The 22,515-nt window shown below is 37.0% G+C and overlaps 3 protein-coding genes and 1 non-coding gene across 5 annotated transcripts; 2 read left to right on the top strand and 2 right to left on the bottom strand.

The window, feature by feature from the left end:
* The first annotated feature begins 620 nt into the window (after nt 1–620).
* LOC116288347 (uncharacterized) lies at nt 621–14,402 on the top strand. Of its 2 annotated transcripts, XM_089024813.1 has the most exons (6): nt 624–903; nt 2,609–2,742; nt 3,852–3,951; nt 11,722–11,865; nt 12,022–12,135; nt 13,038–14,402. In XM_089024813.1, exons 1-6 carry the CDS (start codon nt 789–791, stop codon nt 13,367–13,369), a joined length of 939 nt encoding a protein of 312 aa, XP_088880939.1. In that variant the 5' UTR covers nt 624–788; the 3' UTR covers nt 13,370–14,402. The 2 variants fall into 2 exon arrangements, with proteins under 2 accessions (XP_088880940.1, XP_088880939.1); XM_089024814.1 differs by lacking the exon at nt 11,722–11,865 and having other exon boundaries at nt 621–903.
* LOC116294326 (uncharacterized) lies at nt 5,737–10,747 on the bottom strand. The gene is made up of 5 exons (XR_016118908.1): nt 10,203–10,747; nt 9,996–10,099; nt 8,537–9,577; nt 7,227–8,233; nt 5,737–7,055 (listed from the first exon to the last, which is right to left on the bottom strand). It is a non-coding gene; the product is annotated as an uncharacterized LOC116294326 (transcript).
* Nucleotides 14,403–14,886: 484 nt separating the features above from the next.
* On the bottom strand, nt 14,887–18,065 carry LOC116303231 (uncharacterized). The gene is made up of 5 exons (XM_031712732.2): nt 17,895–18,065; nt 17,710–17,794; nt 17,124–17,205; nt 15,638–15,874; nt 14,887–15,194 (listed from the first exon to the last, which is right to left on the bottom strand). Exons 1-5 carry the CDS (start codon nt 17,939–17,941, stop codon nt 15,136–15,138), a joined length of 510 nt encoding a protein of 169 aa, XP_031568592.2. The 5' UTR covers nt 17,942–18,065; the 3' UTR covers nt 14,887–15,135.
* Nucleotides 18,066–18,393: 328 nt separating this feature from the next.
* Nucleotides 18,394–22,244, top strand: LOC116303234 (tektin-like protein 1). The gene is made up of 4 exons (XM_031712735.2): nt 18,394–18,819; nt 19,816–20,253; nt 20,669–20,764; nt 21,233–22,244. The coding sequence occupies exons 1-4, from the start codon at nt 18,454–18,456 to the stop codon at nt 21,533–21,535; spliced, it is 1,203 nt and encodes a 400-aa protein (XP_031568595.1). The 5' UTR covers nt 18,394–18,453; the 3' UTR covers nt 21,536–22,244.
* Nucleotides 22,245–22,515: the final 271 nt, after the last annotated feature.

Raw genomic sequence — 22,515 nt, 5'->3', positions numbered from 1 at the left:
TCATCACAGTCGCGGATCTCACCCTAATATAACTTTGGATTTAGCGAGTATATATTACTATCAGCATTTCTCGAACCTTTCGCCTTTATTTTTAACTTTCTGATGGTGCGGGATGAACATGACACGAGCTAGACTTTTAAAACTACAAACTTAGGGTTATTAGTTTAGCTAAAGCCTTGGTAAACACCATTTAACTTGTCTAATCTTTGACATCTATATTTGAAATTTTTGAAACGACTCGGCTTCCGTCAAAATTCAATGCCATTTTTTACTAAAGTGACCGCGTCATCTCAATCACTGTTTCTTAGTTCACGGCTCAGCCAATGGCCATCGCAAACCACTTTCACTTTATTTGCTCGGTTATGGTAGTTGAAGGAGTATCATACAATTTTTAATTTGTAAACAGTTTTTCACGTCCAGATATGTTTAAACAGAGATGGTTGCATTAAAAGTGACAACATGACAAAGATATTTGCAATAATAGCTGAGTAGTCAAAACAGCCCTTTTCTTTCAAAGACTCAAAGATGCCGAATGTTGAAAGCTTGACATATCTATTGAGTTCTCATTTTTATTCGACTTTTGTTTACTTTCACGGGCTTTTTCTCTTAACCATTGCTTGCCAAATGTCACTAAGTTCATTCTTCTGAGGATCTTAATTACTTTTCTTTGATTAATTCGCTAAAACATCGAGATAACTGGTTTATTAGAACGTCTTGAGCACTTCTGCAAACCCGCCACCTGCGAAAGAAACCGAAGTCATACTCGAAAGTTACCCTTAAAAAACAACATGCTTCTTGCTTTTGGTTTAGTCTTGTTCTTACTGTGTTTCTGTGACGGTAAACGTCGTCCTGCCCAGTTAAACGTTTTTCTCGACGCCAAAGAAGTATCTCGTTTTCTCTACGGTATGTTCTGTTGATTTTCCTTTACAATAATTGTCAATTGAATGTGATTGTTTATGTTCCTTTGGGGTTTATTGTGCTGTCCGTTGGTCAAGTTTTCTCTTGCAAATCCAATCATTAAAACGAATTTTCTCAATACACACGGACTGCTAGTTGAAGATTTGTCTCAACGTGGCTTGGACAGGGAGTGACTAGATCAAGTGAATCACTCCAAATTACTCCCAAACTCAACTTGAGGAACATGATCAATTTTTTCTAAGCTGTCCTGACTTGATATTTAGTAATTGGGTTAACTGGCAACGAAGAGACTCAAAATTTTACAAATCATAACGTCTCGTGTCTTTTGTGTCGTTGGTCCAATTTAACGACAGCAGGGAATATCAGAACGATTGAGCCATTTGCATCACTTCGTCGCACTAAGGAGTTAATGCAAACACTACAACGTGCGGGAATTAATAGGCTGATTCGCAATTACGACACTATATACATACATTAATTATTTCTGAGTGTCAAGAGCTTCGTCGTTAGGAATTAATGATAACGGTTAAATTAAGTACCAGTAAAATGGTTAGACTTGATATAACATTTTTCGATAATTTTTGAGCTATGCTCTCTAAGTCATGGATAAACTCTCTTAACTCAGTCAACTTGTTTCATGAACTCTAAGTATTTAAATCTTTGTTACCATCTAAAGTACTTTACATGTTATCTTTTGATTCATCTACGGGCCGCTTGAGATGTGAAGTGTAATCAATCCGAGAACAAGCCTCTGAGAGAGCATAAAGACTAAACAAGGGAGTATTCAATCACTAGCTATGTATTCTATCTACCAAATAATTTATATAAATAGAGTGCATACCATATATCCGTGACTGAAAAGCTAACTTTCAAAGGTTGTACAAATTAGTACAAAGTTTTGCAGGTCTAAGATCTACGGAGGTCTACTCAATTTATTCATTTGTGCAAACTTGTGTAATTTCTTACAAAACTTTTCACGGACATATGCATGGTATGAACTCTACCGACACTGTGTCCCAAATATCAGCAATACTTACTTAATGGAAAGCGTTGACAGCCGCAAATATTATTAGGGTAATAACACAGATACTGCGCCATTTCCCCATAAAAATAGGAAAGTCGAACATCATAGTTTAAGAGAAAAGCACTTTCCCCGGCGTTCTCCTTAATTCTGGAAATGCATGCATAAAGTGAAAATGAAACTTCAAAATGGGAACTGGTTTCCCTTGCTTCCTACTGCACTTTGCCCGAAAAAGGATTAAATACGACTTTGTTCCACGGCCAAGTAACTGGATCATTCTACTGAGGGTCGAATTGAAAAGGAATGTCATAATGATATCCGCAAAAAAACTGTGGCTCGTTCTTGGTGTTGCAGGGCACCTGAGCCATAATGTCTAATTGAATTAAATAATTTCATTGCTGGAAGCATTCATCAAGGTCACGAAGGATTTAGTGACAGTTCACGGGGAAGCCAATGTTGTTTTATGAGTCCTTCAGCATTGTTATGCGCTCAGAATTTTTGGCTTGAACATTGGACTTCCGGCATAGACATGAAGATAATAAAACAATAGCCTAAAATAATGATTTGGAGCTTAACTGGAATACGAAAAACGGCAACCCAGAATACGATACATCTTGAAAAATTAGGAAGACCCAGAACTCTCATGATTATTTATCTTTTTTTATGAAGATATCGATAGCGCACTGTACTTGGTTCGAAACAGTAAAGTTGCACCGATGCTCAAGAAACCCATAAGCAATCTAGTCCCTCCAATCAGTCCATCCATCAAAGATCTTAAGTTCAAGTTTAACACTAGCGGAAGGGTACGTATGTATTTGATATTAGATTTATCATTTAATTTTTATCTGCTGCATAATGAACTAATGTATGTCTAGGTGAGGTTGACAATAGAGATAAACGTTTGCGCATGCGTGCATTTCAGCACGTTTTCTAAGAATTTTAAAGAGTTTGAGTGAGAAAATAAATGTTTGTTTTCTCCGAGTATACAAAAACGTTCGCGAGTATACTTTTGTCAGACCAAGATACCGTATTAACAAACATGAAAGAATTAGCCCTAAGTTTTAAGAATGAATACCATTAAAGCTTTGGCATTTTGTGAAGTCCAATTCATCCGGCATGTTTGAAAGTCAAATTTACATACGTTTTGACTAATTTGCATGCATGCGTAGACGTTTTTCGCTTGTGTAGATGAGGGTTGTGCGTGATGTAGTAGTAGAGACCTTTAGGTCCGACAACTAGTAAGAAACGAGTACGAGTAAGTACGAGTTTTTTAACTTTTAAAGAGAGGCACTATCTTTTTGTAGTTGTGATCGTGTACGTAGATTGAAACTTTAGATAGTAAAAAATTGGAAATCGACTACGATTCAGTGTTATCCACGTGCACAAGGCGAATTTTAAAACTCGTACTCGTACTCGTACTCGTCGTCGGATCTAAAAGTCGCTAGTCTAGGTCGGTAGATCAAGCGTACTCGTCTCTGATGATAAGTTATAGGGTCTCTGGTGGGCTTCCTGAACTGTAGCTAGTGATGCGAGGTGATGTTCCCTGGTGATGTTTTGATAACCCTTGCACGATATTGAACCAAGGGAATTTAGGGTGGAATATCAATAGTCCAATCGTTTTTTATCTCGAGGTCGAGTTCAAATCTTGGACTCAGAATCATATATGGGCAGGGTTTTGTTAGATCTCCCTCCCTTTCCATCATCTTGCAAAACCTAACACACTAAATTGTTCCAATTCGATCTATAATAGCCGTACCCTGACTTAGTTCAGACCAGTGTTTGTTTCAGGGTTCGATGTGTGAGTTGGCCAGCTTGCTCTGACCCTTATCATAGAGAAGGAAAGAGGTGGATAGAATTGATGATTCATGATGAGAAAAAAACTTACTGACATACATTTTTGGTAATGTTGCAGGTTCGATACTTACTGTCTTTTCGCTCAAGTAACACAACAGTCATGAATCATCCTCGAGCAAGTATTGCCGTTACAGGATTCGTACCGCGCAGAACTAAAAGTAAGTTGGCTTATACCCTGTTGTATAACTAAACAAAGAAACGCAAGGCGCACGCAGCATTTTACATATCAACCATATTTAGCACCAATCTCCACCAGAGTCCTGTCCATTTGGTCACGCATGCTCATAGCATCACACGATTCTTCACTCGGAGTTAAACTTTTCAAAATCGTACCTCAAGAAAACACTGCAGGATCTGAAAATAAACGTTGTCGATGCAAGTCCAGGTCACTGATGTCTTCATCAATTTATGCAATAAAAGCTGCGCATCAATCTATAAAGCTGCTAATTTGTCGTGACATATTTCCTGGTCCAACTGCGCACAAAAATCCTAAAGCGAAAAAAATGTTCACAACAATTTACAATCCACCTGAAACCATTTAGGACTTTGAAAAAAACAAATCCTCCCTCGTGGATAAAAAAACCGTTATGGAACTGCTTTTCGTTTTTGGAACCGGAAGTCTTCCCCCCACCCCCCCTTAAAACATAAAAGTTTTATATTCATTTATTAGATATTTTAAAGACGTTTTTTTTTTAAAGCCACGCCTAAAGTTGTGCACCTGCGATGTTGCGATCTGGCGTGAAATACTATCAGTTTACTATGGACAAAAATCGAGGGCCACAGCGTTTGCAAAGATGTATTCCTCATAATGTTTAAGAGTGGCTGTCCGTAACGGTCGTGAATGGCGGGACAGCGAAGGAATTTTCAAAGTTCTCATATTTTGTCAGAAGATACCCTTTGGTAAGCTCTTTCAAAAAATCTAGTTTAAAACTTCGAGCGCTTTTTTATTTTGGCAAATTTTACGAAAATGTAAAAATCGACTTCCGGTCCGCTCTGGACCGGGGTGAACAGCCCAAAATATTATCCAAATTTAAGAAGGCCTCACTCGTTCAAAAATACTCGTATCGATCTGATACTTTTTTAACAATTTAACTAACTATCAGACTCCAAAAGCGATAAAAAATATGTTTGGAAAAATGATTTTTTTCTCGCTTTTTTGGCAATGTTTTTGATGGCATTTTAAGGAGCTACAACGCGAAGCAAATTTTAGCCTTAGTTGAATGCCCTAAATCATCACCTGGTATATATTTTATTTTCACTAATACTATTTGATTTGAAAGCTTGTTTATTGAACTTCTTTTCCTGAAAGTATCAGCCTTGGAACGCAAATACTTCCCCGCAGTCAATCGACTCTTTTATGTAGCATACGGCGGTCTAATTTCGGCTTCAGAATCAAAGAGCCTGCTTCGTGAATGCTCAAAAACTTTCTTGGATCACCCAGAATGAGCATTTAGATTGTAAACAACATTAGTTTGATGTCTGTAAACTATTATCCAGCTATATATTATTGATTTAATTTTCGTACTGGAATTTTTTAGACCGTAAGGACTTAAGCGTACGAAATCTTTAAGTTAGAAAAAAACCTAGGTATCCCATCAAAGACAAGTTTTTTTTCTTATTCTTATTTCTTTATTTTTGTTGAATATACTTGCTCCAAATGCTCTCCAATTTCAATCAGTTCCACGTTATTTGTAGAAAAAACAAACCCTTTTCTGTATATTCTCAAAATTAATGGACCTAGTTACAGGACATTGTGATTGAATAAACAAACTGAATTTGAGAAGCGTTGCACGTGAACGTCGATCACTTGTACATTTCTTGAATTATATAAACTAATCTACGGACCATTAGATATTTGAGGGGGAGGGGGGGGGGAGTGCAGGAATTTTTTCTGCCACTTTTCTTATGCACATTTTTTTCAATCTTTAAAGCTGTGCTCTAATTTTTTTTTTTTTTTTTTTTGGTTTTTGCCCAACCCCCACCCCTTTCAAAAGTCTAATGGTCCGTCCCTAAACGAACAATTTTTATACGTTTCTGTACTTTTGTCAAAATTAATAATAACTAGTGGCTAAAGTGCTTGGCAGTTACTTTCCTACTACCCCATAGAATTATTTAATTAAAAACCCTTTTCAAAACATCACATATTTGATTCGCGTCAACACTTGTTTTTTGTTTGATTTTGTTTGTTTTTATATGGGGTTTCAGAACTGATTGGTTTAACTAAATTCTTAAATGAAAAAATCGAGAATCGTCCTTATTGTTTTAAGAGAAGCCAATGGCTAACAAACCGGTTTCCTTCCTATTCATTCGTCTAGAATAAACTGTTTGACAGGAACAATTGTATGGCTTCTATCAATTACAGCCGCAATCGTAAACGACATTCTTAATTAAATCAAGGTATGGTGCTTTGCGCCTTTTAGGAGGAACGGGAACATTTAACTCTAGAGCCTCGCAGATAATCTGCAGCATTGGTACCTTGAGAGTTCTTAGTCTGTTATTTTTGATCATGGAACATATATCGTATTGGTCGTAAGTGATAGGGTGCTGTAATTGGAGAGTCGACATAACTGTTTCTCTTGCACTGGAAAAATTCTTCTCTTCCTCTATTGCGTTTGGGTCGATAGCAAGGTCATCTGGGACGGTCTGGCGTACTTTGGCAGCAAGACGAGAAAAATAGGACAAAATTTGTTGTGGCTTTAGGAATTCTGAGACATTGAAAAGACGCAAGCCGTCGGGACCTCGAGCACGTCTCATGTCCTTTGCTACAAATTCTGGGTTCAACTTTCTTCCTGAGGTTTGCCCAATGTTGAACTTGTTGACCAAGTAGGTTCTCTGTTTTTCGCTAAAGTGGTCAGACTTTTTATTTTCTTTGAGAGCCCAGCCTTCTTCAGCAGGTAAATCCGAGGTCCTCATGTTACTAGACGAGAATTTTAAGGACGGTAGAACCCCAACCCCCTCTTCCAAGTGGGCTTTGTATTTGACCTTAGCAAGATCAAATAGCGATTGTTTCTCAAGAGATTTCGAGCATCTCTCAAGAGACAAATGCTTTTCAAGGGCAGAGAATCTTTGAAAAACTCGCACGCAGCCGTCTTTTGGGCAGGAATATACATCAGACTGGGTGTGGTATCCGCGGGCTGCTCGGAGACATTCATCTGCGGCTCTTTTGTTGTACGTGTCGTCACAGAAGCTTTAGACTTGTCGTCTTTAAATGGTTTAAAGTCACCCGATGAAAAACTACACTGCAGCCAAGAGTGACAATTCTCTGCAAAGAAATGAATCAATACGTAAAATGAAAGTGAAGCAATGAGTGTGTAGTTCGATTTCCTGTACTAATCTGAATGGGGCGCCCTTTGATTTCATCCGGTAGAGGTATATCAGTTTCATGTTCAAAGTCGACTAGAATATTATCTAATTCACTTTACGGCGAGATTACCTGTAGATTGCTCTTCCAGTCGAATATCTTTTCCTTTCCCGATGTCGTAGGCGCGCCACGTTGTGATGGAGTTGGAGCTGAACTCGAAAATATTGAGCTTGCTTATGCCTGGAATCTTTTGGGCGTACTCAATTTTCGTAGGAGAGATGGTTTCAATAGCAACAGCTCGAACATCTTGTATTCCTCCGTTGGAGAGCAGTGCATCCTTTAGCTGTGTGGCTGTAGTAACGTCATTCCCTTCGTTGATGTGAATCCTAACATGTGACTTGCAGGTTGCTGCCAGCCTGTCTGCAGCACCCTTCCCACCTTGAGGGTCACTGAAATCTACCCTTACGATCTTGATACCAGTGGAAGCTGTGATTTCTGGACATGATAGGAGATTGTATGCCGCATGGTAGCAACCTGCATTATCCTGGCGAAGAAAAGCTTTCTTGATCTCGTTGTGCTCTTGCTTGACAGTTTTCAACACGTGCTGCACTATAGACACGACTGCAAGGCTATCCTGACTACAAGACTGGACCACGTGAATAAACCCTTGCCATTGGAGCACTCCTTCAACACGACGATATACCACAGATATATGCCACGATATACCTCTTTTGCCGAACCAGTTGGTCTGGGACTCGCGGTACTTTTGTGGCAAAAACTTCATTGCCCAGTCATTGACAACCAAAATAGACTCATGATCAAGTGCTTCTATGATGTTTACCCGGGCCTGATCTTGATGAGATGACCGAAGCAAATGACGTTTCCAAGACTGTATTGCCAGTTTTGATGAATTTAGAAGGAAGATGGTCTCATCTTTATCTTCCTCGCTAGCAAACGTGGCTTCCTCGACCCTACTTGTAATATCTAATTAATAAGATGGACTTAAGCCCTTCGCATTGGCTGCACAACTCATCGTGTTGGTGGTATTTGCATTTTTGCTGGAAATCCTTGTCTGTGGGATCGCTGAGAGAGCGTATGATGCAGTGGTCAGCAACGGTTGATGTCTCACTGAGATGAGTCTGTTGAAACACAACCATAAATAGAAAAGACAATATAGTTAGAAAAGATTACAATAGAGGCTTAGAAAAGGCGTTTCTGTGTGTGCACAGTTAACTCGTGAAAGAAGATTAAAGCTGCATTTTGATGATGCAAAATCCTTTGTTTTCCGGGCTCTGCAATTAAATTAGTTAGCTATTTTTCAGGGCTTTATTGGCTGCCTTCATTACTTGATCATTGAGAGTATCCATCCAAATTTTATACTTAGAATATAATACCTTTCGTCCTGTTTGTGTGTGTCTTCAAACTCGGTCTATGTTACATACCTTGAAGTCGCCTTTCAGATAAATCTTGGATGCCTTGAGAGATTCTACCACCCGACTTTCCCATTCCTTCCCGGGACCAAGTTCGCAGATATGGTGAACTAGTGTGACTAGGTCATCGAAGGCTTGAGCACCTTCCGCGGCAAAGTAGTTTAACCCTTGAAGCGATGCTCGAACACTTGCACTGCATTCAGACAAAACTCTTAGCATCGTACGCTCACTGAAAGCTTTGAATCCAGTCTCCTGGCAATACTGTAAGTACTGACGTACTATTCTCTGGGGTATAAGGGTGCGAATCACGTTAGGTACTTCAACAACTTGTCCTGAAGATAACTTTAATCGCCTTTGGCCAAATGGGAGGTCCTGGATAATATGAGGACTGGTGATAAAACAAAGAAAATGATCAAGCTGTTTCAGGTCTATCCGTATTCTTGTTGTTGTTGTCTGATGTGGCACAGGTGCACCAACCCCGTACTGCTTTCCGCGTAGGTTGGCCAGAGTATAGCGGTACTTGGTGATCCCTGGCAAATACCTTGAAATGGTCTGAAAGTCAGCTACACCTGAAAATATCGAAAGTATCTGCCTACGAGTGTCCCATCTCTCAGCGTTATTATAAGCTTCCGCCAAGGCTTCTAAGTAGTTCTTGGTTGAATGGGGCACATCATCAATTGCCAGCGCCTTGTTCATGTCAGGAGAAGCGACTAATGCTAACCAGAGAGACGATGTATCATTCGGATAAAGAGTTTTCAACACCGAGGACACAACTTCAGTAGCCTTTTTGGTATATCGCTTTTTCGTTTTCTCGCTAACTTCGTTCCATTCACTCCACGCTTTCTCAACAGGCAAAATATTGCAAGAACAAAGAAATTCATTCAGTTTATCACGTGGGTCTTCCACCTTCAAGGCTTGGTCTGCATCACTTGACGAGGCCATACTACTTGATTCTGGAGAGAGAAATGTTTCGTCATGTTCCGCTCTCACTACAAGTTTCGAAAACTGTTCGGTCAAACCCTCTGAGACATCGCTATCTGTTGAGTCCTTGACCTAAAACAAATTAGATTCCTTGTTTTATCATCTTGAGCAGGACAAAAAATTCATTTCGTTAGGACTCCTTTCATTTCCTACCTGAGAGGGGAGGGGATGGGACGGTGGTATTTGCCTAGTACTGAACCCACAAGAACTGATCTGACCCCTTCAACAATGATGGTTATGAAAATGGTCCCTCCATTTATTTTCATTCTGCCATTCTGCCAAAGTACTGTGCGAATAGAATTCTTATTTTTTCAATGATCCCCCCCCCCCCCCCAAAAAAACCTTGTCCCCTCTCGATGGTAAAAACAAGCGGTCCCAAAAGTAGGTCTATTATTTTTCCCTGGTAAGGTAATTGGCAATCAAAAGGGAAGCAATTCTATGCTTTTATATATGACTTATTTATTTTAATGATAAATAAATAATTTCTTACTTCGGAAAGCGTTTCTGGTGGCTTAACAGTAACTGTTGGACATACTCCTTGCGGCGCATCCTCTACGAGACTTGTAATGTACTGATTACAGCGGCGACACATTGCTTATCACAAGGAAAATAAAATATGAATAAGCTATCAATTCTTATTGGAACATTATCAGCATAAATTTAAAGATTCATAGACGCTAATCAATTAATAACTTACGAGATCCCACAGCAATTAACTTCTTCGTTTTTCTCAAGATAAATGCAGAATGCCTGCTGTTGACTCTATCACTTCCCTTTGCTTTACCAAATTTGTGCAAAGCCAATTCTTCTTCAGGGACAGTGCAATTGATCTTGCAGCTTCTCCACCGAATACCATACTCGGCTCGATGCTTTGGGCAGATTGTCATATGCATGTGAGCCTCTTCCACTGAAAAAATGCCTTGGGCATGATAACATAGAGTTTATAAGTCGTAATTTGTTCGTCTTCCTTCGATCGAATATAATAAAGTGAAATTTACTGCTCTAGCCAGAAGTAATTTAATTTCGCAATCAATCTGATCCTCTGATCGTAACTTTAACCAACCCAAGTGACCAGACACATCTTTTGTGCATTCCTTCAGCGCTATACATTCTAAGTAACCAGGATTACAACGTAGAGCCATTGAAAGCAAGGTTTTGAAACTTCGTAAAAATCGCAATCATACACATGGAAGTGAAATGTACAAGTGATCGACGTTCACGTGCCACGCTTCTCAAATTCAATTTGTTTATTCAATCATAATGTCCTGTAATATAGGTCCATTAATTTTGAGAAAGTACAGAAAGGGGTTTGTTTTTTCTACAAATAACGTGGAACTGATTGAAATTGGAGAGCATTTGGAGCAAGTATATTCAACAAAAATAAAGAAATAAGAATAAGAAAAAAAACTTGTCTTTGATGGGATACCTAGGTTTTTTTCTAACTTAAAGATTTCGTACGCTTAAGTCCTTACGGTCTAAAAAATTCCAGTACGAAAATTAAATCAATAATATATAGCTGGATAATAGTTTACAGACATCAAACTAATGTTGTTTACAATCTAAATGCTCATTCTGGGTGATCCAAGAAAGTTTTTGAGCATTCACGAAGCAGGCGCTTTGATTCTGAAGCCGAAATTAGACCGCCGTATGCTACATAGAAGAGTCGATTGACTGCGGGGAAGTATTTGCGTTCCAAGGCTGATACTTTCAGGAAAAGAAGTTCAATAAACAAGCTTTCAAATCAAATAGTATTAGTGAAAATAAAATATATACCAGGTGATGATTTAGGGCATTCAACTAAGGCTAAAATTTGCTTCGCGTTGTAGCTCCCTGAAATGCCATCAAAAACATTGCCAAAAAAGCGAGAAAAAAATCATTTTTCCAAACATATTTTTTATCGCTTTTGGAGTCTGATAGTTAGTTAAAATTTTAAAAAAGTATCAGATCGATACGAGTATTTTTGAACGAGTGAGGCCTTCTTAAATTTGGATAATATTTTGGGCTGTTCACCCCGGTCCAGAGCAGAACGGAAGTCGATTTTTACATTTTCGTAAAATTTGCCAAAATAAAAAAGCGCTCGAAGTTTTAAATTAGATTTTTTGAAAGAGCTTACCAAAGGGTATCTTCTGACAAAATATGAGAACTTTGAAAATTCCTTCGATGTACAGCCATTCTCGACCGTTACGGACAGCCACTCTTAATTTTGTTTTCAAAAGGTTTTCGTGTGTCATTTCCGTGTACTGGAAAGAAGGCAGGCGTTGTTCTTCTTTTCATCAACATCGCATTCAGTGACAAGACGGGTCGAAATTTGTGGGGACCACTAAGCTTAGCACTCCGACGGCGATGCACGGCTCGTCCAAGTTAGTATATTCGTTAAATCTTGTAAAACCTTTTCAAGTGGTAGGGGCAGCAAGAGTTTTAGAGAATTTTTATGAACAGTAACCAAAATTTTAACTCAAACATAAAGTTCCTATATATAGAGCCAATTCTAACGTTTTTCTTATCTTCATAATTAGATCCTAATTATTCGTCACAAAGTACATCAGCAACAACTCAGGTAGTACCAAACACGTGCAATAAAAGATGCTCCAAAGACTACATCATGAAAAGATTCTGCCTCAGTGATTACGGTATAGAAATTAGTTACAACACTATAATCCACGTTTATCAAACCTAGCGCCTACATTGGCATTACCTTGACATTACGTAATACAATGACCTTACATTGGCATTAAAAACCAACCACGCCCTATTTCTATTGTTTGATGTCGAGTTTGAATTTCAATGGTAAACCTGTCCCAGGTTTTGAATTCAGCATTGATACTAGCAGAGGAGAGCGGGGCTGAATTCAAAACTCGAGACAGGTTTTCCGTCTATATTCAAACCCTCCATCAAATATTTAAAAGGCTTGGATGTTTTTTAAACTAGTTAAAAACTCACTAAGAGCAAACCTCCCAATTGCTTATTAAATTTTCAAAAAAGGTTTTTGATTGGTTTTAACTACGTTAGTATATTAATGTGCGCACCCAGTGCATCGAACAATTATTTTCTTTATCATTTTAAAAAAAATAATGCTATTTAACCAAGAAAGACTAAGCAAGCTTGCGTATAGTGACTTTAATAAATGAAAAAATAGTGCATACTGAAACATTGGCAATGACATTAAAGAGATTTTTAACAGATGGGCACTGACTTCAACAATGTTTAAGCGTGGTGCGTACTGGTTGCAACAATATTTTAAGTTGCGCATTGACATCAACAACATTTCAAGAGTGTGCCCTAATTTCAACAATTGTTTAAAGTGCGCTTGAATTCCTTTTTGTTAATTGTGCGCACTACTTCAACAATTAATCAGTTCAAGAGTGCGCACTGATATCAATAATTGTTCAAGAGCACACTAATTTCAGCAATTGCTTAAGTTGCGTATTGACTTCAGCAATTGGTTAACCTGCACACTGACTTGACAATGATGTGGGATCATAGAATAAATAGTATTATACTACCTTAAACAATTTGTTCTTTTCAATCTTAGTTATAAGAGCAAAGGTCGAGTCTGAGGTACGGAAAAATGGTCGTCTTCAACTGCGTGTTCGAGTGACCAAGAAGTACAAAAAAGGTATCGTCAAGATCACTAGACGACAGCTTTTGGAACTGCGAGGACGAGAATTAACCTGTGACTGTAGTCCAGTTATTCTAAAGAGGCACTACCTTTTGCTCGGTAAAGAAGACAAGAAAAAACGGGTACTCTATGTTGACAATCTATTGATTGCACTTGATTGGGAAACCAGTGGAAAGAAGATGCTGCGCATGCACAGGAAAAGGCGGTACCGCTGTCCTAAAAGAATCGCAGCGACAGGAACTTGAACCGTAACAGATATCAGATGTTTATTTCCTTGTGCTAGCTTTGTGCTAGCTTTAACAATTAGGCGTCCCGCGCGCTATAAACAATAGCACGTGGTCATCCATTCATGCAGAGCATTATAAAACTGATTATTCGTCATGTTTTATTAGCCATATTAATTGTGTTAAGTTAAGAGTAGGATAAAACGAGTAATAGTTGGACTTGTTTATGAGCAGGTTATAAGCAGTGGTAGGATGATGTTGTTCGTGAAAAACATTTTGACCACAGGAAGCCCAATTCAGATCCAATTCTGTCTATTTCATTATTAACGATAGCTAGAATCGATTCGTTTTTTTTTTTTGTTGTTGTTGTTGTTGTTGTTGTTGTTTTTTTGTTTTGTTTTGTTTTTTTTGTTTTGTTTTTTGTTTTCAAGACAAAAGCAAATGACGAAACTCAATTTAGCAGAATGGATAACTTAAAGCATTTAATTTTGTTATCACGTTAATTAATTAGACGCAATTCTCTAATAATCACGTATTTTTATATGTCAGTTTATATATTTCGAAGTCATACGACAGGACCAAGTCGGGCTGTTGAAAATGATTTACACACTCCACGGAGTACGTCCAATGCGGCTGTGAACGCGTGTGGGAGGCTACTTAGCGCAATGGAAGCGCAACAATTACATGACGCGAAGCCATTTGTTAGCCAGAACCGATTAGTAAATACTTGACTTCATTTTTATAATAAAACTATACCGTTTATCACGCGCAGCATCTATGAGCGTTGGTCCATGGACCTTTATCACTCGGCGGCCATGTTTATTCTCATGAGGATAAAAATCTTTGTTTCACCCGCATTCTCAAGCACTTGAATGCGAGACCATGATTGGTGGAATATATTGTTTAAACCAACATGGCTGCCGTATCATGGCTAATTGACTAATAATTAATAACGCGCAGTATGTCGTAACTACGATTAGAAATTTTCATTATTATCTTTACCTTTCAATTACTTAGTCAAGACAATTAAATAAACGGAACAGATTAATCTAAATCGTTTGGGTTTTGGTTGGTCCTAGGAAAGCGTCCATACATTTGCAAAGGGCCCTGTAGGAATTATAAGCACAGACACTAAAGATGGTAGTCAACAGCGTCTTAAGTGGGTCTTTTACGTCCGCTTTGTAAAGGGTTCAAGAGAATATTAAGTAAGCTTACTCAATATTCTCTTGATAGGGTTATAATGAGGACAGACGAGGCCTACTGTTTTAATTCCTTGTCCCAGAAGACATGAAGGTCTAACCATTTGTAGATGTAATCACGAAGGCAGCACCTTCTCCTTAGTTATCTCAAGACCCTGAGTGTTGGTCCGGCCGGGACTCGAATCACGACCTCCCGCACAACAGATCAACGCTCTTAGTAACTGAACTAACAGCAATGCCATGCATGGGTCACCCCTCAATATGCTTTCCTTGTATATCTAAGGAATTTTTCCTTTATAGCTGCCTATCTTTATAAACGTTTCACCCTTTTGAGTTGAGTTGAGTTTGAAAATTCTTTAATGATTGGACTTTTCTTTTAAATTTAAACGATATTCCTCGAGTCAGAATACCACACAATAGTACTTCACAGCACATAAACACGGTGTAAAATATTGCCTTTTTGATGTATCATCGATCAGCTGCCCAATTATATTCTACTTCCACTGGTTCTGACAAATAATAAATTCGACATCAGCAAGAGGGGCATTAACTGAGCTTCACTTGATCATGACAGTCTTGATATCTCACTTATGGCTGACCATAACCAAGAAATGTTTTAGATGATCCCAATGTATACTTTCCAGGGTCTGAAGTAAAATATGTTGAGATAGAAATAAATTTTTGATAATAATACTTTCTTTACTTGATGCGCATGCTCACAAGCAATCTTCGCGCCGCACGACAGCGAATGAACCAAAAACATTATCTGTCTTATTAGCAACTTTAATTTTCTTTTCGTTGCCTAGAAATCCATAATTCCAAGAGAAAAAGTGACACAACACTTTTGCAAATAATAATAATAATAATAATAATAATAATAATAATAATAATAATAATTAATAAATAAATATATATATATATATAATAAATAAACAATAAAAAAGAAAAGAAAAAAAAGAGAAAAAAATCCATTCTGATTGGCTAGCATTTTCTCTCAGATCAGCTAGGTACGCGCACTTGTAAATGAAACTCCTTTCAATTTTTTTTCTATTTTACTATATTATTATTATTATTTATTCAGTTTACGCACCTTTCTTACTCGTGTACTTCTTCTCGATGTACCAGTATTTATTCCCCTCCTTTGCCCTTGCATTAGCCGCTGTCCTGAGGAGTTTTGGTGGCAGCGGACGCGGCTTGTAGTAATCTCCAGGCAGTTTACCATGTAACTCTTTTACTATCAGATCTGAAAAGTTTGGGCCTCCTATCCTCATGAGGGTCCCATCTATCTCGTGCCGAAAACGTATCAGGTTATCGTGGGGTTTCTTACCTGAATGACAAGCAAAATATAAAGCAGAAATAAACGAACACATTCAGTTTAGTTAGATGTACATACCAGCAGGGTCGTGACGAGGGTTTTTTTTGTAATTGATCTCAAATTTGTAATCAATATATTGATCCATAATTCCAAAAAACTCGCGTATTTTGATCCCTAATGCCCTCTATAAATAATCCATAAATAATCTATTCATGCGATCCCGATCTCTTTTCTGTGATCCCTGATTTGTAGTATGTGATTCCAATCCCAAGCATGTGATTCCTGATCCCACATCCCTTGTCACGACCCTGATACTAGTGGTTAAAAAACCTATGAGATTTGTTTCATGATCGAAGTCCCTCTACTCATTCGGTAAATGCCGCTGTGTTTTATGACTAAGGCCTCATCTGTACAGACTTTATACCCTCGCTTGACAGCAAATATGTTGCAAAAGTCAACTATTGTAATGTAAAGAATGTGCAGGTTGAACCATACCAATGTTTTGAAATCCCACGAATGTGAATAGCTGACTTATGAACGAGGCTAAGCCTAAGCAGATGAGTCTTCAAAAACAGCGACATGCATCAAATGCGAAACGTGCCGGTCTCACCCATAGTGCAAGTCAAAAGGTTCAATCTTCATACTTTGACAAGGAGCCAAAAATGTTCAAATATACAGATTTGCTTTCCCCATCAAAGTTTCTTATCCTTGCATTTATAATTAGCATATCGTATTAAATGCTTCACTTAAAAGCTTATGAAACTAAAACAAAAGAAATCACTCCAAAAATACAGTGTCTTTGATTTTATCGAGTAAATTCGTCAATTAACAGAAGAAAATAGTCACTTGTTTTGATGATCACCACAAATAAAACCGTCAGGAGTCAAATGATATCATAAATCAATCAGTAGTTTACTGAAAGTAGGCCAAAGTATAGTTTTTGATAATCGCAAGCTTGACTTAGCTTGGACAATTGAAAAATACAATTCGTATTGCGTACTATATGGGATTAAGAGCAGTATCAAAACAAAAATTATTGAGAATATTATGGAGCTATAGCATAAAGTTAGACTTGAAAACAAAACCTTATTAAAAAGGAAAGAAACACGAACATTTTAAAATGTTAAAACGTGTTCCTTTTTGCGACACAGGTAAAGAAGGTCAGACGAGTATCACCATGGCAACGGGACGGAGAGCTTGGTGTCGAAGTCGTACCCCTTTTCGTCCAAAATTCGATGCATTTGGCATCAATTAGTATTACCTTCAATTTGTTCATGCCTCATTCTATCTGTCTGAAATACCCTTGTCTTTCCTGTACGGTCGTGTATTGAAATACTCGCGACCTGTTGGGATAAAAACGATTAGGCACACTTTACCAACTGTACACAAAACATTTCTTTCGTGAAGCGATGGAGGTCATTAGGATTAAAAATTACAATTTAGTAATTATGTTTAAAATTGTATAGAAAAAAACTAAGAACTTTGTTAAAATTTTGCAAAACATTACTATGAGGATAAGGGATACGAAAAATATGCTTCTATCGCGCCCTATTACTATTCGATGAGGTATTTTTTGGCTCTCAAAATTGGAATAGAATTTATAAGTTGATGAAAGTAAATTTGGTCAAATTTTCGAATCTAACATTTATTACTCGCAATAAGCCATTAATCTAACATTTATTACTCGCAATAAGCCATTGTTATTTTTTGCACATACAGAAGTTGCCATTATTTAGGGTAAAAAGGATAATAATTCGGTTCTAAGCAACCGATAATACTATTTAGTATTAGTAATATTTCACAGTAAAATATTTTTTAAATGATGATATTTAACTTTTTTTCAATACCTTGTGTTTCATCTTAGACCAGTGATCTGTGTTTCCTACGTATGACTTTTTGATAGCCGGTTCGTGTGGCGCCCAGTGTGTTAGACTACAATAACAAGCAATCATAAAAACACCGTTTGAGTTAAAATTAAATATATATATATATATAGGAGAGAGAGAGAGAGAGAGACATTTTTTATACTTACTAGGGCAAATAGCCAAAACTATCTCTTCTTAGTTGTATATCTGACATGATATTTTATATCTTCTACCAATTCGTTGATTTTTATAGCATCTTTTGAGGTATCTTCTTAGCAATACACTTAGCTTTTAACTCTCGCTCTCTGTTCCGGATTTGTATTCTTATGTTAATGAGTAACTAGGAATATTGGATTGGAACATTTGGATTGCTGGATAAGGGATTACATAATCCGAAAATTTTGACCCTAATGCAACATTTTCTTAGAGTAATTAATTTAATCAAGGTAAAATGTTATATTATACATATATTTTTAATAAAAAAAGGAAATTTTCAACATCTTAAATGTGGTTAACAAAAATTGGAAATGTTAAATGAAAAGTGAGCAAATAAACACTAGTGGTCAGCGGTTTATAATTAGATAATCAATTCTAATTAATTCGGAGCGAGGCTAATTTCCAGGCGGTTGGCATGGTAACGTTTCTCAGCTTCTCTTTCAGATTTTACAACAAACCAAAATTCCTTGATCGAGCTTTACATAGTTTCCTTGATCAAAGCAGAAAATCATGGAAAAATCAGCCACGATCGGGTCCGATGCATGGAAGAACGCAAGTATACGGAATATCAAGCTGTCCCAGACAGTTGTTGAGCGTGGAGATAAAGCTTGTGATATGGGACAGCAGCTTGATCCGCTACCATCACTTAGAGACACTTGCGTTCAACAAAGTAATGCTAGGATTCATGCTTATGTTCGAGCCACCAGGGCTGTCCTTGTCAAGCTCCGAGAGAATCTCTTGGATACAAATGAAGAGATAAAGTCTTTGATAAGAGGGAAGGAAGATTTAGAAAAGACTTTGGAGCATATAAGGAAAGATATCAAGCTCAATCACCAGTCCATTGGATTGAGAAAGACAAGGCCCACGCGAGAAATGGTAATTTCTTTTGTTTAGGGTTAGCGTGTTGGTGATAAATCTTAAAAGGTCGAATGTGAAGGAAAACCATTTTGCTTCATTCTTAAAACATAACGACAGGTGGTTCTTGACATAAAGAGCCGGAATTACAACTTAAAGCTTCAAAATGTCCTTGATATCTTTTTAGAGAACGAGTAGCTTTTAAGCTGTAGTTATGAGGGGATACATTTCATAATTATTCATATTTTTTTCCCCCCTAAATTTATTTTTGTATTTGCGCCTAGCGCTAGATTGTCTTTCTTTATTAACGGGAATCATTCTTTTTCTTTTATCTCTTTTAAACTAAAGCAATGTGGTGTTCACATCCCGTCGTGTCACTGTCTTGTTGTATGGCATTTCTACTGTCATTCTATTGTTAAATGCTCTTTTGTAAATGCTTCCTATTGATTTCATGTCAAACACCCTTATAGTATATTTAAAGACAAGAGTTTGCATAATTCACTAAAACGATTTGAAAAAAAATATCCACACATGAAACACGAAGAAAATTAATTTACAATTATCACGTTTTGTAAAATGGTGTGTCATAAGTTTATAAAATTAAATTTTCTGAAGAAAAATCCTAAATTTTCTCTTTTTTTTTTTTTTTTTTCAAACCCCATTTTTCAATTTTTTTTTCAACTCTAGTTTTTGTGAATGATAAGACAATTTAATCATAAAGGAATAGAATAAATTGATTGTTGATGGTTGTTATAGCAACAAAAATATGTTACTTCACCTTAAAATTATTTATTTTATGAATTATGCTTCAAATAATGTTTGGGTTTGAAATAATAGCAAAAAAGAGTGGAAGAATGTGTACTTTTACTTTTTCTGGTAATTAGATAGGATGGATAGTTTGGTCTTATTATTATTTTTTATTAGATATATTTATCAATCACAGTAATCTCATTTATTGTAACACTAGATCTTAAAATAAATGAAGGTCGCCATAGTAAAAATAATGCATTTCTTCAGGGTGCTGATGGTGCTGATGATGTTCTAGCATCTGAACGACAGCATTTGTTGAAGTTAAAGCGGATACTTGAAGCACAGTTAAGATCAGTACAGAAACAGCTACAGGTTCTAGATTGCTGCAGGAAAAGACTGAGGGCTGCAATACAAGAAAGATCACGTGTCATGGATCTAATCTGCCATGCAGTTTCATCCATCCGAGGAGCAGGACTCAAGGATCAATTGGAGAAACCTTCCACGCCTGCTGTTGAACCTCTTGGTCCATATACACCAGAATGTGCCAGGGCTGTATCTGAAGCAACAGATGCCAGGCAGAGATCTAGTACTCTACGTCAAGAGGTAGCTGAAGCCATTGAACAGACTGTCAAACTTCAAAAGGCAGCTCATCGTTCTGTTAATGATGCTATTACCCAGAAAGTCTCTGAGACTGTAACAATGAGGGTAAGTCAGCCAATAAATAAGGGTTGAATCAGTATTTTTGATGTCAAAGCCAAATAATTCCAAGCTAGAAGAACTCTGTGACTCCTCGCACCCCCTCTCATATCTGCCACCCGTTTGCTCTGGATCCACATGCACTACTACAGATAACTACATTCTAGTTAAGAAACACTCAACTCACAGGGAGGAAAATTTGGGAATCCAGGGAATGATCCGTACTAAACCAAGAATTGAACCTTGACCACAGCAGCGAGAGGAGTGAGGAAAACCACCTCATAGTCATCCACCACTGAAATTCAAGTGTTCTTTTGTGTGTGTGTGCTTGAGGTGTGGCATTATGGTGAAAAAGAATATTATTTTAAGTAATATGACAAAGCTTAAATGTTTAATTATAGCGTATGCAATTTTTGTCTTTTAGCAACATCTTCAAGTGGGTGGTGGTGAGTTGCGTATGGCAATTCATCGCAATAAGAGGTGGTATGATGCTTCTGAGATGGCTCTTGGCTATACACTGGTATGTCTTGCTTGTTTATCATCAAAAAAATATGTTGATGGAGCCCCTAAAACTATTAGTATTATTAGTTATCCAAGTTTTCCTAAATGAGTCTTGATATCATGATCAGTGCATTAAAAATTTGTACCAAACTAGACAATGTGCAAGAATGCTACGAAAAGACACCAGTTATTTGATTTTTTTAATGTAATAATAGGGTTTTATTTATTTAAATTTTTGCCAAAGGTCTTGTTTGAAGCTCTAGTATATTCTAATATTTATTTCTCTAATGTTAAGGTTTCAACTCATTTCCTGGAAATTTTTGGCTAGTCAAATGTTTTAGTTTTTCCCCCCAGCTTAATTTGAACATCAAACCTTGATAAAAGATAACAAGAAATTTTACAAGATCATCCACTGTTCCCTGAATAATAATTTTTTATCCTCCTATTATAAAATATATTGGAGTTAAATTTTCTTTTAATTTTTTAGGGTCCTGTGGCATACTCTGACTTAACTGTCAGAGAGCGTCTTGATAGGCCTATGGTATCTGTATTGCAGCAACATCCAGGTACTCAGTTGCCAGAGGCTCGCGAGATTGGGCGTGGTGGTATGGGGTTACAAGAATCTCTTAATGCCACAGCACGTAATGTAAGCTTACTGAGGCTCACAAAACAAAGAGTTAATAAAGATGCTCGTGACAAGCACCATGCATCCTTGATTGATTCCAATATTGTGCGCACTCGCAGACGTCTAGGCGACCATCGCTGGGTCCTTGGCGGTGTAGGATGTTAATGATAAACTGCACAAAAAGTTTCTTAACTGTTTTACTTTAAACTCTAAAATTTTCTTTGTGGCAGAAAATGACATCTGTAAAAATCGAGTGTACATAAATCTTGCTCTTTTTTTCAACCATCAAAAATCAATGAAAATAAATCATTCATGGTGGGTTTTAAATTTTCACAAAAAACTTAGTTTTTTATTTATGAAAGAGTTTTTGTTGAAATGATAGATCGTTATTTGTTGGTTATGTAAATGGTAGTTCAACTGTTACTATTCATCAAAAGTAAGTCTAAGTGCTGCAGGAACAAAATAAATGTTCATTATTGATCATCAAATGCAAAAATTTGTTTTTAATAATTCAAATTAAACTGTTCTGGATTGATAAATCTCCAGCTTTGATTGCCTCTCAGCCATTAATAAATAAAGTTGTGTCTAGAGTGAAATAAAAGAAATAAATTAATTTGATTACTGGATCATATATTGCATTGTGATGTGACTAGCATGTTATCTTCACATTCAAGTTTTAAAAAATTTGCACAGCACATAGTTTTAAACTTGGCAGTCAATGTTGGAGATGTATATATATAAGTATTTGTTTTATAATCATTGATTTATTAAAAGATGATAAATTGTAATAATTAGCTGGTTAGTGTGTAGGAGTGTAGCTGTAAAGATCAAAAGGGTAGTCTTAATTGGGTAATAAAAAAATACTAGCAGTTTATATTTATTTTTCCCCTTGCTTTTTTTTTTTTTTTTTTCATTCTCTTTAGAATTTTGAATTTTGTCCATTCTCATTTTCCCTACCATCTGTGTCCAAACAATCTCCAGTCCAGACCTTACTATTCCTATCTTTCTTTTCCTTTTTGCAACATTTATTTTATTGTAGTGACTGTCACCCCTCCTCTAAATTTCTCACTTGTTTTCCATCCTTATTTCCACTTCTTTCTCAATAGCTCTAAGCTCAAGCCTTATCCTTCCATTTCTCTTTCTCT

This window comes from Actinia tenebrosa, unplaced genomic scaffold (assembly GCF_029948245.1).
Source record: "Actinia tenebrosa isolate PJP-AT-01 unplaced genomic scaffold, QUT_ActTen_1.0 PGA_scaffold9__36_contigs__length_13948895, whole genome shotgun sequence".
Taxonomy (NCBI): Eukaryota; Metazoa; Cnidaria; class Anthozoa; order Actiniaria; family Actiniidae; genus Actinia; species Actinia tenebrosa.
This window is presented reverse-complemented; position numbering and strand designations above follow the sequence as displayed.

Coding starts and splice junctions, on each gene's coding strand:
- LOC116303231 (XM_031712732.2), bottom strand. CDS start 17,941: ATGTCAGATATACAACTAAGAAGAGATAGTTTTGGCTATTTGCCCTA. Junction 17,206..17,709: donor GGTCTAAGATGAAACACAAG/GTATTGAAAAAA, acceptor TTATCCCAACAG/GTCGCGAGTATTTCAATACA. Junction 15,195..15,637: donor GAAGTACACGAGTAAGAAAG/GTGCGTAAACTG, acceptor ATTTTACTTCAG/ACCCTGGAAAGTATACATTG.
- LOC116288347 (XM_089024813.1), top strand. CDS start 789: ATGCTTCTTGCTTTTGGTTTAGTCTTGTTCTTACTGTGTTTCTGTGAC. Junction 904..2,608: donor AGTATCTCGTTTTCTCTACG/GTATGTTCTGTT, acceptor TTTTTTATGAAG/ATATCGATAGCGCACTGTAC. Junction 12,136..13,037: donor ATTCTGCCTCAGTGATTACG/GTATAGAAATTA, acceptor TTTCAATCTTAG/TTATAAGAGCAAAGGTCGAG.
- LOC116303234 (XM_031712735.2), top strand. CDS start 18,454: ATGGAAAAATCAGCCACGATCGGGTCCGATGCATGGAAGAACGCAAGT. Junction 18,820..19,815: donor CAAGGCCCACGCGAGAAATG/GTAATTTCTTTT, acceptor GCATTTCTTCAG/GGTGCTGATGGTGCTGATGA. Junction 20,254..20,668: donor CTGAGACTGTAACAATGAGG/GTAAGTCAGCCA, acceptor TTTGTCTTTTAG/CAACATCTTCAAGTGGGTGG.